The sequence below is a fragment of the Equus asinus genome, chromosome 21 (assembly GCF_041296235.1).
Source record: "Equus asinus isolate D_3611 breed Donkey chromosome 21, EquAss-T2T_v2, whole genome shotgun sequence".
Classification (NCBI taxonomy): Eukaryota; Metazoa; Chordata; class Mammalia; order Perissodactyla; family Equidae; genus Equus; species Equus asinus.
This window is the reverse complement of record NC_091810.1, coordinates 59,820,064-59,835,598: the sequence shown is the minus strand read 5'-3', so window position 1 is coordinate 59,835,598 and position 15,535 is coordinate 59,820,064. Positions and strand designations below refer to the sequence as shown.

The window sequence follows — 15,535 nt, the reverse complement described above, 5'->3', positions numbered from 1 at the left end:
AACATAGGCAGGCCACCTAACATTTGTAGGACCCAGTGCCAGAGTGCACATGGGGGCCCAACCACCATGTGGCTAATGTGCACTGTCCAAAACAGTAGCCACTGGCCACCTGTGGCTATTCAAATTTAAATTAATTAAAATTAAACAAAATTTAAAATTCAGTTCCTTAGTTGTATTAGCCACATTTCAAGTACTCAACAGCTAAATTCTATATTATAGAACATTTTCATCATCACAGAAAGTCCTATTGGACTGAGCTAGCCTTAATATTTGAAGGTCATGAATCCAGCTCAAAAAGTGTTCAATAAAATAGGTTCTATCCTCTTACTTTATAATACCTGGAAGGCAAGCTTCAAATTGAGAACTGCAGGCACTGTGTCAGGGCAGGGTGAGCCAGGCCTGCGCCCCTGCCTGCTCCCTCTTCTCTTTCCACCTCAGCCATCATCCTGCATGGCAGGAGGCATAATTCCAATCTCTGTCCACACCCCTGAGCTTGGCCAGCCCTCAGAAGAGTGGGCCATGGATAGGAGGCCTGTGCAGGCCCTGGGAGCAGGGTCTAAGGGCAGGATTTCCAGGGTCTTGGTACCCACGGTGCAGACCAAAGGGGAGGCAAGGGCTCTGGGTAGGTCAAGCCCCTGGCCTGACAGACTCCTGCCTGTGGAGAGGGGCACAGCTGGGGGAGTCTCAGGGGGACCCTCTAAAACACAGCAGGGGGAGGCAGAGGCTCTGCTAATACACTGCAAGGTTAGTACTGAAACCAGGTCAGAAGAAGGAAGAAAACGTAAAATATACCACAATATGTCAACAGAAGCCCAGGTGCCACTGAATTCAAGACACATGAGGGGGAAAAGCAAGGCTTAAGTTTCTTTTTTTATTGAATATTTTAATTGTGAAAAGAATACAAATCACTATAGAAAAGTTAGGAGATGCAGAGAAGCACAAAAATAAAGCAAAGTAAAAACCACCTCTACTACTGTCCCCATCCTCAATGCTTTCTGTGTCCAGCTTCTCTCACTGCCCATCACTCCCTCTAGGTTGAGGGATGAGGCCCCAGGAGCACAGTAGGAGCGTGATTGGCAAGGGAGCTGTAACTGCAAGTGTCCAGCCCACATACCCTGCCTGGGGCAGCCATCCCCAGCTGCAGTAACTATTGGCTGCAGCTAGGGGGTCCTAGTGCCCTGTTCTCCAAAGATTTATCCTCAGCCTAAAGGAAGCTGCCCTCTCCCCAGGAAGTTATGCCCCTGCAATGGACTGAACTGTGTCCCCCTAAATTCATATGATGAAGCCTAGCCCCCAGTGTGATGGTATTTGGAGATGAGGCCTTTGGGGAGGTGAATAGGCTTAGAGGAGATCACGAGGGTGGGCCTTCATGATGAAATTAATGCCCTTGTAAGAAGACATCAGAGAGCTGCCTCTTCTCTCTCTCTCCTCCGTGTGAGGACACAGTGAGAAGGTGGTTGCCTGCAAACCAGGAAGAGGGCTCTTCCCAGGAACTGAATTTGCCAACACCTTGATCTCAGACTTTCCAGCCTCCAGAATTCTGAGAAATAAATTCCTGTTGTTTTTCCACTCAGTTTATGGTATTTTGTTATGAAGCCCAAGCTAATCAATTCAGCCCCACTCCCTAGGACAACTCGCAGGGTCAGATGGCCTACAACCAACGAATGACTGACATAGGAATCAAAAGGTCAGCCCTGTGCCACAAAGTGGGACCAGCTCTGCAGTACAACTCATGCTCCAGAGCTCCCCAGGGGATCAGGCTGAAACTGACCCCATTGAGATACTCCCTGCTTGGAGCCTTCCCCTGCCCCATCCTGCTTCCCTCAGTCTCTTCTCATGAGAGCACTTGCTCAGTAAACACATGCACCTAAATCCCTCTGCCAGCTGGCAGCGGCAAGAAAGCAGGCAGCAGGTGATGGGCAAGGGAACAGTGTCAGGAAAGTCCATGAAAGGCAACATGCAAGGGCCCAAGCAGAAGTCCCATTAGTGGTCACACAGTTAGTAAGTGGTGGAGCTGAGATTTGAGCACTCAGTGTGGGGCTGGTCTATGGCCGTAACTACCATCCAACACTACCTCATTAAGAAAGTCGAATGTTTTGCCCTGAACGAGGAGCTCCAGGCCCAGCTCTAACACAGTTCCGGTCTGAACCAGGAGGCACAATTACAGACCCAAACCAATTACACTCAAGTCCAGCTAGAGTATAGACACAAGGTGATAGGTGGTAGCAGGTGGGAGCCATGGCTCAGTAATTTAACTTGATGTCATTTCTCAGTACAAGTTTAGGGTGCATGCACCCCCCCAAATGCCATCCTCTGCTTCCTCTATTACAGTTGTCCTGAAAGTATGATCTGGGAACCTCTGGGGATCCCCAAGACCGTTTCAAGTGGTCCACAACGTCAAAATATTTTCACAATGGTGGCAGGCTGAATAATGGTCCCCAGACAATGTTACCATTTATGAAAAAAGGGGCTTTGCAGATGTGATTCACTTATGGATCTTGAGGAGATATTCTCCTGGATTATGATATAATCACAACGGTCCTTACGAGAGAGACAGAGGGAGCCATCGCTATAGCAGAGGCGATGTGATGGCAGAAGCAGGCTGGAATGATGTGCTTTGAAGATGCAGGAAGGGGCCACAAGCCAAGGAAGACAGGCAGCCACTTGAGGCTGAAAAAGGCAAGAAAATGGATTCTCCTCCGCAAAGGACCAGCCCTGCCAGCACCTGGATTTTAGCCTCATGAGATTTATTTCAGACTTCTGACCTCCAGAACTGTAAGATAAATTTGTATTGTTTTAAGCCACTAAGTTTGTAGCAATTTGTTATAGTGGCAACAGAAAACCAATACAACAATAATACTAAGGCATTCTGCGTCTTTTTCACACTCATTCTCTCACATGTGTGCGGGGAATTTTCCAGAGGCTATACAACATGTGATATCACAACAGATTGAACACAGAAGCAGATGTGAGAAGCCAGATGTCTTCTATTGAGACAGACACTAAAGAGATTTGCAAAAATGTAAAATGTGCCACTCTTCCCACTAAATTTTTAGTTTCAGAAAATATAGCCATTTTTCATAAAAATATGTAACTTATGTTAACATGTAATGGGTTTATCATGATATTTTAAATGGATGAATGAATACATATTTAAAATTTTTCTCTGTTTTAAGTTCTAATACACTATATTGATAGCTACAACCTACATAAACAAAAGCCCTTTGGGGTCCTCCATAAGCCTTTACTAGAAGGGCCAGGAGAAGAGGTGGCCTTAGTTCCTGAGGGGTGTGCACTGTGGCCAGGGAGTAAATGGCATAGATAATCAAGAAAATGAAATGAATGACAAATGAGAGGTTTGGGGACTTCGATCATCCCAGGGACTCCAATCCCATAATCAGACAGAAGGGGAAGTTTTGCAATGTTTATGAACAGTCCCCTGTGTTTCACTTTCCATTTCTCTTATTACTGTACTCTTCTCTGTTCAGTTTCTGAGCTGAGGAGGCAGAGAAGCCAAACAGGAAATGGCAGAGAAAGAAAACAGAAACTACGTGGTGTGATAAGAAATTAGAAGAAAGCATAAGCAACAAAGTGAGTCTCCATTTACTTTTAAAACAAAAACAAATCCACTTACCCCCAGTGGCATAACTGCAGGAGAATGTGGATGGCTTCGTCGTACTTTTTGATGGCCAAAGAGAATTTCCCGTTCTTAAGAACCTGGTTGCCGGACACTTTCAACAGCTCAGCGTAAGCTCTCGGGTCCATCCTGTGAGGAGAAGGAGGAAAGGCTCGCTGCCAGGGCTGCATGAGGCATGACGTCCGCCTTCACATCTGCCCTGCTGAGAGTCTGCAGAGACAGTTTGTTCATTCTGGCCCCACCCCCTGCAGAGGGCACACCCTGACAACACCCCTCACCACCAGGGGACCAGACTGAGACCATTTCTTCCCCAGCTCTTTTCTGACCTCAGGGGCAGCAGCCAGAATGGTTCCATTTATTCTGTGTTAATGATCAGCCAGGCACTGGGCGAGGGGGCTGCTTCTATGCACGAGCCAATATAAACCTGGCAGGTAGTATGCGCTCGAGAAGCAGCAGCTATTCCCATAACTGGTACTGTTACTACTCTCTCATTTACCCATCACTACCTCCCCTAAGGAAGCATTGTCCCCACTGTTAAGGTGAGGAAACTGAGGCTCAAAGGGCTTCAAGTCACATGCCTAAGCATCTGCTAATGGCATTTTTGGGTTCTGACTCCAATTCCAAATTTCTGCCTTAACCACTGTACCACATCACCTATTGGTACGAGCAAAACTCAGATGATGGTCCTTCCACTCTCTTAGAAGGTGGGAGGGGGATGAGACGTGCATTTCTAAAGGCCTCAATACACAAGGGGCTAGGCACAGGGCCACAACCACTGCCTCTCCCGCCCTCCTCTCCTTCCTAAAACACTATCAAATAAGCCTCCGAGTATTTGTCCCTGAATCTGCCACTGCCTGCTGACTTGTCTGTGCCCTCCAAGAAGCACCTGCTTCTTTCAGGTCACGACTTCTGTTTTGATCATTTTTGTAGCCAGGCATACTTAAATATTTGCAGTATAACTGATTTGAATGCCAGCCAGACCCAGAGAAGCTACCTGTAACTGATTCTCTCTGGTGTGGCCCAGGTAGTCGGAGATAAGTGCCTGGAGCCCTGCCCACCTGAAGGACCTCAGGAATGTTTGCTGAACAAAGGTAGAGAGAGGAGAGCACCCTGGAAAGCCTCAAGAAGCAGCTGTCCATGAGGCAGGGAAAGGCGGGGGTCAGAAGCCATGTCCCTTAGGATTTTCTCCTCCCAAGATGGCAATGGGAAAGGCAAGGCAGTGGGGAGGACAATTCAGGTGTTTACATATGCCATGTTCCTGTAGGGTCATACAACCTATTGGGGTCTTGTTAACCAATGCAATTTTTGGATAGATAATAACTGTTATTACTTTTATCATTTTAAATTTTGGTGAGGGGTTTTGGGACAGGGGAAGCAGATCCAAGCAGACATAAGTGGTGGCTTATTTTAAAGCCATATGAGTTTATTGGGACTGGGGTTTTTGAACTGCACCGCATTCCTCAGGCAGAGCGGTATCAGAATGAAGCACAGGATTCTCAAATGAGCCAGAGCATGAAATTCCACCTACACTTTTCATTAAATAATCTCTCAATTCTATAGCTCACATTTACAGAGATGACTGAGGAGAACATGAAAAAAAATTCAAAAATTAATTGAGGACAAAATAAAAACATGTTTCTCCTTTGCATATTGTCAGCCATACGTCCAATAAATATTTTTTAAACTGGCCATGATCAGACAACTAGAAAAAGGAAATTGCTGTAACAACTGACAAAGGGTTAATACTCCTCCTTTATAAATACCTTTCCACTGCAAGAAAAGACCAACACCCCGTGCAAAATGTGTAAGGTTCTATGCAGACAATTCACAAAAAAATACAAGTAATGGCTAAATCTGTGGGGAATGGATAAACAGGATCACCCTCACTAGTGAGCAAAGAAAGTAAGAATTAAAACAACGAAGTGGAAACACTGGAAAATACTTAAAAGGATGACCCCAAATGTTGGGGGCTGTCATACACTGCTTAAAGGGGAAATATACTACATCATGGACAGATTCAGCTTCATGGATATTTGCCACAGTGAAAAAGTGGAAATAACCCTAAACGTTCCACAATGCATAATGGATTTGAATCAGTTATAAAACATCCATGTGGTAGAACATCGCACAATTATTTTAAAAACCATTTTGTAAAAGAAAATTTAATGACAGGCTAAGTCAGTAAATGAAAAACACAGGCTACATAAAAGGGCATACAATCCCAAATTAAATTTTAAACACATATAATGTATTAAAAATACGCCAAAATAACAGCCGCACCACTGGGATTAGGCAGGGTTTCAATTTTCCTCCTTGTGCTTTTCTGAAGTTCCAATTGCTCTACAATATACCGCCTTAATAATCAGACCACAAATGTTATTAAAACAAGACCCTTAAGGGCTTAATTAAAGAATTCAAACACAAAACGTTTCCGCTGTATTTACAAATACAATAAAAACTATTCACGTCAGAATTTTTGGTTTTCTTCCTACTCCTCTGGAAACCAAGAGTGAGCCCTTAATGTTATGTTAGCAAACGTCAAGTGTGTTCATCCACTCATGTTTCTGCTTTTTCTTGGTTCAATCACATCACAGGAAAACGGGATTGCCAACCACACAGAAGGCTTTTTGCTTTCTAATAGGATTTATTGACAGCTACATTTTCATCATAGGGAAGAAAGCTTTATCTCTCTGCCTTAGAACACAGAGGGCTCAGTTGTGGAGTCTTTTTTTTTTTTTTAACAACTAGGCAGTCTATTTATAGGATGAAATTGTTAAATACAAGTGGTAATGACTTACCGTAATGGCAATATCCTTAAAGGCTAATATGTACTAAGCACCTACCATGTGCTTTGTAGCAATCGTGTCATTTCATTCTTACAAGAAGCCCCATAAGGTAAGCATGACTGTGCCCCCATTTGACATATAGGGAAACCGAGGTAAAGAGAGGTTAAGCTGCTTGCCATAGTCCCATGGACAGCGGTAGAGCTGGAATCCAAACCTAGCTAGCCTGACTTTAGGAGCTCAACTACCTCTGAGGGGCCAACACAGAGGCTAACAGGTCAGCACCCAGTCACGTGGCTGCAGTATATGATATTCTGGCTGGCACTGGGCACTCACTCCCCTGCACTTTCAGTTTCGTTAGTGGTGCGAAAGCTGAAAGATTAGAGACAGTTTCACAGCTGCAGTGCTGGCTGTCAGTCAGTTTCACTACGTCCCTACAGAATTCAAGGTCCAGTTGTTAGGAGGCGTCATGGGCTGCCTAGCCACACCCAAGAAAATGGAAGCAAGAAAAATGCAAATCCACTGAGTAGATCTTGAAACAAGCAAATCTGAAACAAAACAGATCCACGTTGTTGTGGTTTTTATTACTCATGGTATATATACACATGAAATTTTATAACTGACTTACAGGAATAGAGCAAAATCTACAAACGGGTGGGCCCCGGGGGCAGCTGAATGGGCAGAGGGAGGTTTTACCTTTCTAAGTTTTTGGATAATACCTGAAATCTTGATAACAAATTTGTTAAATTTTGTTTTTTGATGGTAATGTTGTTTATTATTAAAATCCTTTCAAAAGACCGCAAAAGCAGTCAATGATCCAAGATCAACTCTAGAATGCTGGGGGTAGAGACAGTTCCAAACTGAGGCCAGAAAGAGCAATTCTTAGAACAGACTCCTTCCCACTCCCCACGGGAAGCGGCCAGAGACAGCCGGGATAAGAAGCCAAAGTCAGGCCTCATTCTGGGGACTCCAATTTGTTTCTTTGCTTTTCTCTCTTTTTTTTCTTGAGGGAAGGGTTACAAAGGCAGGAGAAGAATAGGGATTGTCTTAAGAAACTCACTCAAAATTTTTCAAAAGGCCTCTGGAAAGTATGAAGCGCTGGGCCCAAGCCTCTCCTACCTGGGTGTTTAAATACAACAAGAAAGACCAGATCACCTTGTCACCACCTCAGCTGTCTCATCAGCCTACCCAGGCCACCAAAAGCCCAGTTCAGTGGCCTGCCATACCCTAGGGCTGTCCCAGTCCAGCCTGTCCCTTTCATCCACCAACTTTAAATTATTCAGCTTTAATTTACGGCCTCATTTACCCCCAACTACATGGACACCAAAGTCAAGATGGTAATCCTAAAACCAGTTGACTTTTCCAGGTCCAAAACACCCTTGTAAAATTAGCATCCTAGAAGTCCTACTCCCAGCACCAAGTAAACACCATAAATAACTATTTCCCTAATATTCAGGGATTTTTTATTGTTTTTAAAACTGTGCCTCTTTTGATGAAATTTTCACACACTCACCAACACATATGCGGCTCCCAAGAGGATCTATAACTTTCAAAATACTCCAATTTTAATATTTACACAGCATTTACCCCAAGCTAGGCACTGTACTGGGTATCGGGGGTTCGATGGTGAAAGGATCACTATCCCCACCTTCAAGAAGTTTATTGTCTGTTAGGGAGATGGACATTAAATAAATAAACACATGAATATTAAGAAGAAAAAGTAGGGGCCAGCCCCACAGCCAAATGGTTAAGTTCATGCGCTCCGCTTCGGCAGCCCAGGGTTTTGCTGATTCAGATCCAGGACGCAGACATGGCACCGCTCATTGGGCCATGCTGAGATGGCGTTCCACATGCCACAACTAGAAGCCACAACTAAAATATACAACTATGTACTGGGGGGATTTGAGGAGGAGGAAAAAAAAGATTGGCAACAGTTGTTAGCTCAGGTGCCAATCTTCAAAAAAAAAAAAAAAAAGAAGAAGAAGAAGAAGAAGAAAAAAGTAGAGGGTACAAGAAAGCATACAAAAGGAGAATATAACTTCGATTGTAGCGGGCAAGGCAGGTCTCTCTTAGAGGCGACATTTAAACCAAGATCCAAAAAATAAGTGGTTAGCCCAGTGAAGAGTAGGGCAAGGGGAGCAGAATATACAAAGGCTCTGAGCTTCACAGTTCAAGAACTGCCAGGGGGGAAGGGGACAGACGTGAGGCTGGAGGAGTAGGTAATGGCTGCAATAGATGGATGACCCGGAATCTTGAAGGCCATCAGAGGGTTTTGGAATTCATCTTAAAGGCAACTGGGAAAGCAGCACTGTCCGTTACAACTTTCTGTGATGATTGTAATGTTCTCTTCTGTACTATCTGATAGCCACTAGCCACATGTGGATGTTATACACTTGAAATGTGGCTAATACAACTGAAGAACTGAATTTTTGACTTTATTTAATGTTACCTAACTTTAATTTACATAGCCACAATGCAACTAGTTGCTACCATATTGGACAGTACAGCACTAGAGAGTTTTAAGCTGGGGATTAATAAGAACTAACTGAATCAGGCTGGCTGTAGACAAGATGGAGAGAAATGGGCCAACGTAAAACAAATTCAGGAGGCAGAGCCAGTATGAGTTGCTAATGGACTTCAAGGGAGTGAAGGGCAGGAAAAATCAACTCTAAAGCTTTTAGTCAAACTTTATTTTGCATTACAAAAGTAGGAGCTTTGGGTCCAAACATAAATGCATATAATACTGAATTTCTTTTACACATACACAGCCTAGCCAGAGAATAACCGTTCTGATGCCGCTAAATCTTATGGGGCAAAGTATATGCTTTATGACATACACAATTTTGGAAAGTACAGAAAAGCCTGAAAATGGATCACTTGTGACTGTCAAGGATGTACCAAGTAGAAATATATTCTATAGGAATATATTTCCTGTGAGCCAAATATGGCATCACGAACTCATTACAGCATTCCAGCAACAGCAGTGGTAAGGGGGTAGGGGGTGGCGGCCGTCACAGAGCCATTCTCCACTCTAGCAGAGAGGATGCCATCCCTACACCAGGACTGGGAAGGATACTTCTCTACCCCAACCAAACCAAAGTCAGGATTCGCCTTTTTCTTCTTTCTTTTTTGTGTGTTTGTTTAAGAGGTGCAGGCACACACAGTGGGGAGGTTTGGACAGCTGGTGGGAGAAGAGAAAGCAGAGGTGAGTTTAAAATTTTCTCCAAGTGCCATTTCTTTCATTACCAAGATATTTAGTAAATTTGGGGCTGCCTCATGACTTTTGTCTGGAAGTGATCTTCCCCATAGCGTGCATTCTCAATGGGGCAATATTGTCCCCCAAAAGGGCAAAAAATGGTTCTTGAGGAGTGAAAATTTTTATCCTTTTTATGTACAAAGCACAGATATACATACAATACACAAATAGATATACAGTGTATCTGAGATATTAAAATTTCATGGGGGGCAGAGAGCTGTATTAGGAAAAAAAAGTCTTAAAAGGTTGGGGAGGTGGCTATAAGGAAAAAAGTACTTAAGAAATTGCCCTAGAGGAAACTGAAGGATAAAAAAAGCGTTAAGGGTAAATAAAAGATCCATCAATAGATGAATGGATAAACAAACTGTGGTACCTACATATGGTGAACATTATTCAGTCTTAAAAAGGAAGGACATTCTGCCACATGCTACAACATGGATGAACCTTGAGGATGTAGGCTAAGTGAAATAAGGCAGTCACAAAGAGACAAATACTGTATGAGTACACTTAACCTAGAGTAGTCAAATTCATAGGGACAGAAAGTAGAAATGGTGGTTGCCAGGGGCTAGAGGGAGGGGGCAATAAGGAGCTATTATTCCATAGGTATAGAGTTTCAGTTTTGCATGCTGAAAAAGTTCTGGAAATCTGTTGCTCAACAATGTGAATATACTTAACACTTCTGAACTGTATACTTAAAGTGGTTAAGACGGTAACGCTTAGGTTACGTTTTTTGCCAAAAAGTGAGAAGAAAACAAACTAAAAACCTAGAAAGGAAGAAAAAAGAAACACTAATACATCAATGTAAAAGAATATTTTCCAGACTTGTGTTTCTACTCCAATTTTGACAGAAAAATTATTTTCCTTATGTACTATGCTATGCCAAGATACCCAAATGACGGCAGGGTCCTAAGCCTCCCCTGTGTCATGGCAGTCCTGATTTACACGCACATCCAGGAGAGGAAAGGCCAGCAGGTACCAAGAACTTACAAAGCCATGCCAAGGTGCTAGCCCCACTGACAAGATGGCAATCAAAACCCCTCCCCAAATCCTTTCCAAAAGTACTATACGTATAGCAAACCATCACATTGTATACTTAAAATACCTTACAAGTTATATCTCAATAAAGCTGGCAAAAAAAAATCCTCCAGCAGGCATCATATGCATGTGGTTTTCAGTACTCAAAGATAATTTATATGACCATGAATATCATGCAATTAATGTATTTGGGGTTACAGTCAAATAGTCAGACAACATACATCAACAATTGCCATGCAATATTAATGAAAAGATATATAGTAGGGATCTGTCATAACCCATTACCTTGAACAGGCCCAATTTTTTTCTTTCAACATTTTCATGGCGGTAAAACACAGTACTGTGCATTACATGCACTAATCGTACGTGCTCCGCTCAATGAATTTTCACATGCATGTACCCCTATCCAGATCAATATACAGAACATTTCCAGGTCCCCAGAAGGTTCTCTCTTGCCCCTGACTGGTCTAAACCCACCTTCATCACTCTTCTGATCCCTAAACCATAGATTCATTTTGTCTGTTCTTAAACCTCATAATCACACAGTGGGACACTTGAGTCTGGTTTCATTCCTTAAAGATTAAGCATGTGACACTTAGCTATGTTACTGTGTGCTTCAGTATTTCATTTCTCTTACTATTATACAGTGTTTCATTGTATAAATATGCCACGATTTATTTATCCATTCCATTGATGGACACTGGGGTTGTTTCTAGTTTGAGATAATTAGGAATAAAGTTGTTTATAGACATTCTTGTACATGTCTTCCAGTGAGCGCATGCCTGCGTTTCTTTCGGATATGGAGCCAAGAGGCGGACTCGCAGGATCACAGGGTAGAGGGACTGTGTACTTTAGTAGATACGGCCAGTTTTTCAAGGGATGGGGCCAATTATCCTCTCAATAGCAGTGTGTTGGGAGTACAAACTGCCAACATTTGTCAATACTGGGTATTATCAGTCTTTTTAATTTTAGCCAATTGTGGTTTTAATTCGCATTTCCCTGATGACTAATGATGTTGTGTGCCTTTTCATAAGGTTATTAGCCATATGTATATCCTCCCTCGTAAAGTGCCAAACAGACCCGATTTAAAAGTAGAGGGTTGTTGTTTGTTTTGTTTTTAATAAGTAACCACTAGACGACAATATGGCAGACTCCCTTCAGCTCATTTTCTCAGCAATAATATCGCTACCTGACAGCAGGGAGAGGAGTGGACTCTGACCCGGACACCCAACAACCATCATTCCACTAATTCCACTAACAGCACACCAACGATGAAAAGCTCAGGAAATGAATTTTCTAAAGAGGCTTTACCAATAAGTGCCTAAGGAGATTTCATTAGATTCTAGTGATAGCATGGTGCCAGGAAATGTTTTTGTAAAAAACTAAAGACAGCTTAAACTTCTGTGGCAGAAACTTGAAAGCTGGCACTGAATAACAACTAATGATACTTACAACTTAGGAAACTCGGACACTCTACCCATTTGGCTACAATGAACCATTCCTGGGGCCTTTAAAGTGGCCACTCCTGCCTAACTGAACCCTAGTTTTCTTTCCATTACCTATCCCTTCCTCACTGAGCCCCTAGCCTTATGGGAAGCCAATCCCATCCCTAGTTCCTGAGGAAGGTCTGACGAGCAAATTCTATCTCCCCGCCAGGGACTGGTTCAGAGCTGGGTGTGGGGCTCAGTCCTGGCCCTGAAACTTAAAGCGATGTTTACTGGAAGCTTCTGGGAACCTTTTTTCTTGTTCTTCTGAATAAGCTTCCAGAAGCAAATCTCTCTGTCACTCGGGGCACTGTCCAGTGTAGAAGAGAGGCTGCAAATCTAGACACTGAGATGTGTAAATGTGCAGCCCAGAACTTCAGCTGCATTTTGCTTCCAGCTTGAGGGTGAAGCCAACACTGAAAGGAAGGGGACAGAGGCCAGGGAATCACAGGAAAGTATGTGCGGGCCATTGGTTTGAGAGAATCCTGAGGCCTCCCCTATCTCTGGATTTCCATTTCTGTGACTAACAGTGGCTTGAACCAGGAGGAGAAATTTTCTCCCATAATCAGAAGTCAGGGATAAGAGCATAGCTCTTCATCTTTCTGCAACACCAACCTAAGTGCCCTCATGGAAGAAGATGGTTGCTAAAACTCCAGGCATTACATTCAAGGCAGGATGGACGGGTGGTAGAAAACCATCTGGCTCCCTACTACCACTCATCACTTTTATAAAAGAGGAAAACTTTCCCAAACCCCCAAGCACACTTCTCCATGTGTTTCACTGGTCATAAGCAGAAATCTGGGAAAACAAGCATCTGGCTCTATAACGGTAGGTGGCCGGAGAGGAGGTAGTTGGCAGGAGTTGCTGGTTTTGCCAAACAGGGTGTCCCAGAAGGAGCCAGTAAATATCCTTATTGCGTATATTAGGTTTTCTGTTACTCAGAGCCAAAAGCATCGTGATTTAGGACTTCAAACTGTACTACTCTATCTGGAACATGCTTTCCAATATGGTAGCCACTAGCCACATGTGGCTATCTACATTTTAATTTAAACTAAGTAAAATGAAATACAATTGAGAGCTTCAGTTCCTCAGTCACTGTAGCCACATTTCAAGTGCTCAATGGTCACCTGTAGCTAGTGGCTACCGTATGTGACAGGTCAGATACAGAATATCACCATCACTGAGAAAGTTCTATTGGAGAGTGCAGTTCTGTATAGACACTAGTAATCTGGCTGCAACATCTGAAATATTATTTTTCTCTCAATGAGAAATTTAGCCTTTAATCCCTTGTGTGTGAGAGTGGTAGATGTATGAGGGTGTTTCCCCAAATTTTGGTGTGCAGAGTCTATGCCCCAGGGGCTTGCACTACCCTATTTCCACCTCTAAACATGGTGTGTCTTTCTATCCCACACAACACCTAACACACAGAGATTAATGAGCAGTGTGTGTCTTTCTACCCTGCACAACATCTAATATATAGAGATTAATAATATCTGCAATCAGGAACTAAGTTCTCTTGAAATTACTTCTGTACTTTATTTTGCACAAAATGTGGGGTCAAAGGCTGTGCTGAGTAAATCGGGCCATATTTCCTCCAGTCACCCTGTTTAGCACCCAGAGTACTACAACTAGAAACTAGTTCCTTGCTCCATAGCTTCCCCATAAATACAGAACCTTAAGTTTCTACCCTATTTATTCCCTTAACAAACAAAGACCTGCAAAACCAAGGTACAACCCAATAAAACCACTATTGACTTTGCGAAGCAAGCATGAAGACAATTTTCTGACATGATTTCATTAAGCAACTTGTTTTCTGTTTGAGAAGGCGAATAGTTTTATTCTGCTATTCAAGTTTGATCCCTACTGACTGACCAGCTGCTCAGAATTTTCAGTACAGCCATCTTTAAAGTCCTAAGTGTCCCGATATTCATATTAAGACTTGACTCACCTCAGAGTGACTCACTCTTGTCCTTCAGCTAAGCAGTACTTCAAAACACGCTTTTCTGTAAATTCTAGATTACAAATGGAACATTTCACTATGTGGAGAAAAGCAAAAGCAGGACTCCTGGGAAGGTTAATTAGAGTCACACTGCTTTACAATTTGATGCTTACAAGCTTAAATTAACACAGGAATAAAATAAGTTGTCCAACCTGAGGGAACAGACCCAGATTTTCAAGGAAAAACCAGGGTAATAAGAAAAATTTTAATTAAAAAATACCTTATTTTTTATACGTATATACTTAATATGTATACTTATATATATACTTAATATTATACATATATACTTAATACTCATAAAATTGCAAGACTCATACGGAGAAAAAACAAAACTTTACTCAAAAAAATAGTCTTGACTTTTAAAAATACCCAACATGTTTCTGTTTGGGCAAATTTGCTATTATAAAATGTCAAATCGTCCCCATATTAATGAATTAATGTATATTTTCAATTAATGTAATTTCAATTAAAAAAACCAGGATGTTTACACTAACAAAAGAATACTCAAGCTCATCTAAAAGAGTAAACAAGCCAGAATAGCCAAGACATTTTTAATAAAAAAGCGAGTATTAAGAAAAAATCTCCTCTAGCATTTTAAAATAAATTTATCAAACTCATCGAATTTTTAAAGTGTGATACTAACATAACAGTAAGCAGATCAATGGACCAAAACAGAATAAACAGAAATAAATATATACAGCAAAAGAATTCCATGTATGATTAAGGTGATTTTTTAAATAGATAAGCAAAGAATGAATCAGTTGGTACAAGAGGCTAAATGTCTGGAATAGAAGTTAAGTTTCCACTTCATACCATGTGGTAGACCGAATAATGGACGCTTCCTCCCAAAAAGTCCACGCCCCAATTCCCAGAAGCTATGAATACATGACATTACACGGCAAAAGGGACTTTGTAGATGTAATTAAGATCACAGACCTTAGGATAAGGATATTACTCCGAATTGTCTGGGTGAGCCCAATCTAGTCACATGAATCCTTAAAAGCAGAAAACTTTCTCTGGCTGGAGTCAGAGAGATGCAGGGGAAGAGGAAAACAGGAGAGAGGCCACAGAAGATGTGAACCCTGAGAAGGACTCGACCCATGGCTGCAGGACTTGAAGATGGAGCAGGGGGCAACGTGATGAGGAATGTAGGTGGCCTTAGAAACTGAGAGAGGCTCCTGGGTGACAGTCAGTAAGGAAACGGGGACCTCAGTCCTAGAGCTGCAAGGAACCAGCTCCTGCCAACCACCTGAATGAGCCTGGAAGACGATTCTTTGCAGAGTCTATAAGAACCCAGCCAGCCAACACCTTGATGTCAGCCTTGTGAAGCCTGCCAGGCTA

The 15,535-nt window shown here is 42.5% G+C and overlaps 1 protein-coding gene across 4 annotated transcripts in view; it reads right to left on the bottom strand.

Moving 5' to 3' along the window:
* The window catches only part of TRANK1 (tetratricopeptide repeat and ankyrin repeat containing 1), a 98,542-nt gene that overhangs the window by 69,407 nt on the left and 13,600 nt on the right, over nt 1–15,535 (bottom strand). For 3 of the 4 annotated variants that reach the window (XM_070492342.1, XM_014845802.3, XM_070492343.1), the window contains exon 2: nt 3,635–3,766. In XM_070492342.1, coding sequence (XP_070348443.1) covers nt 3,635–3,766 — 132 coding nt within the window. Of the gene's footprint in view, nt 1–3,634; nt 3,872–15,535 lie in introns of those variants that run through there. The other variant, XM_014845801.3, reaches the window with a different exon arrangement.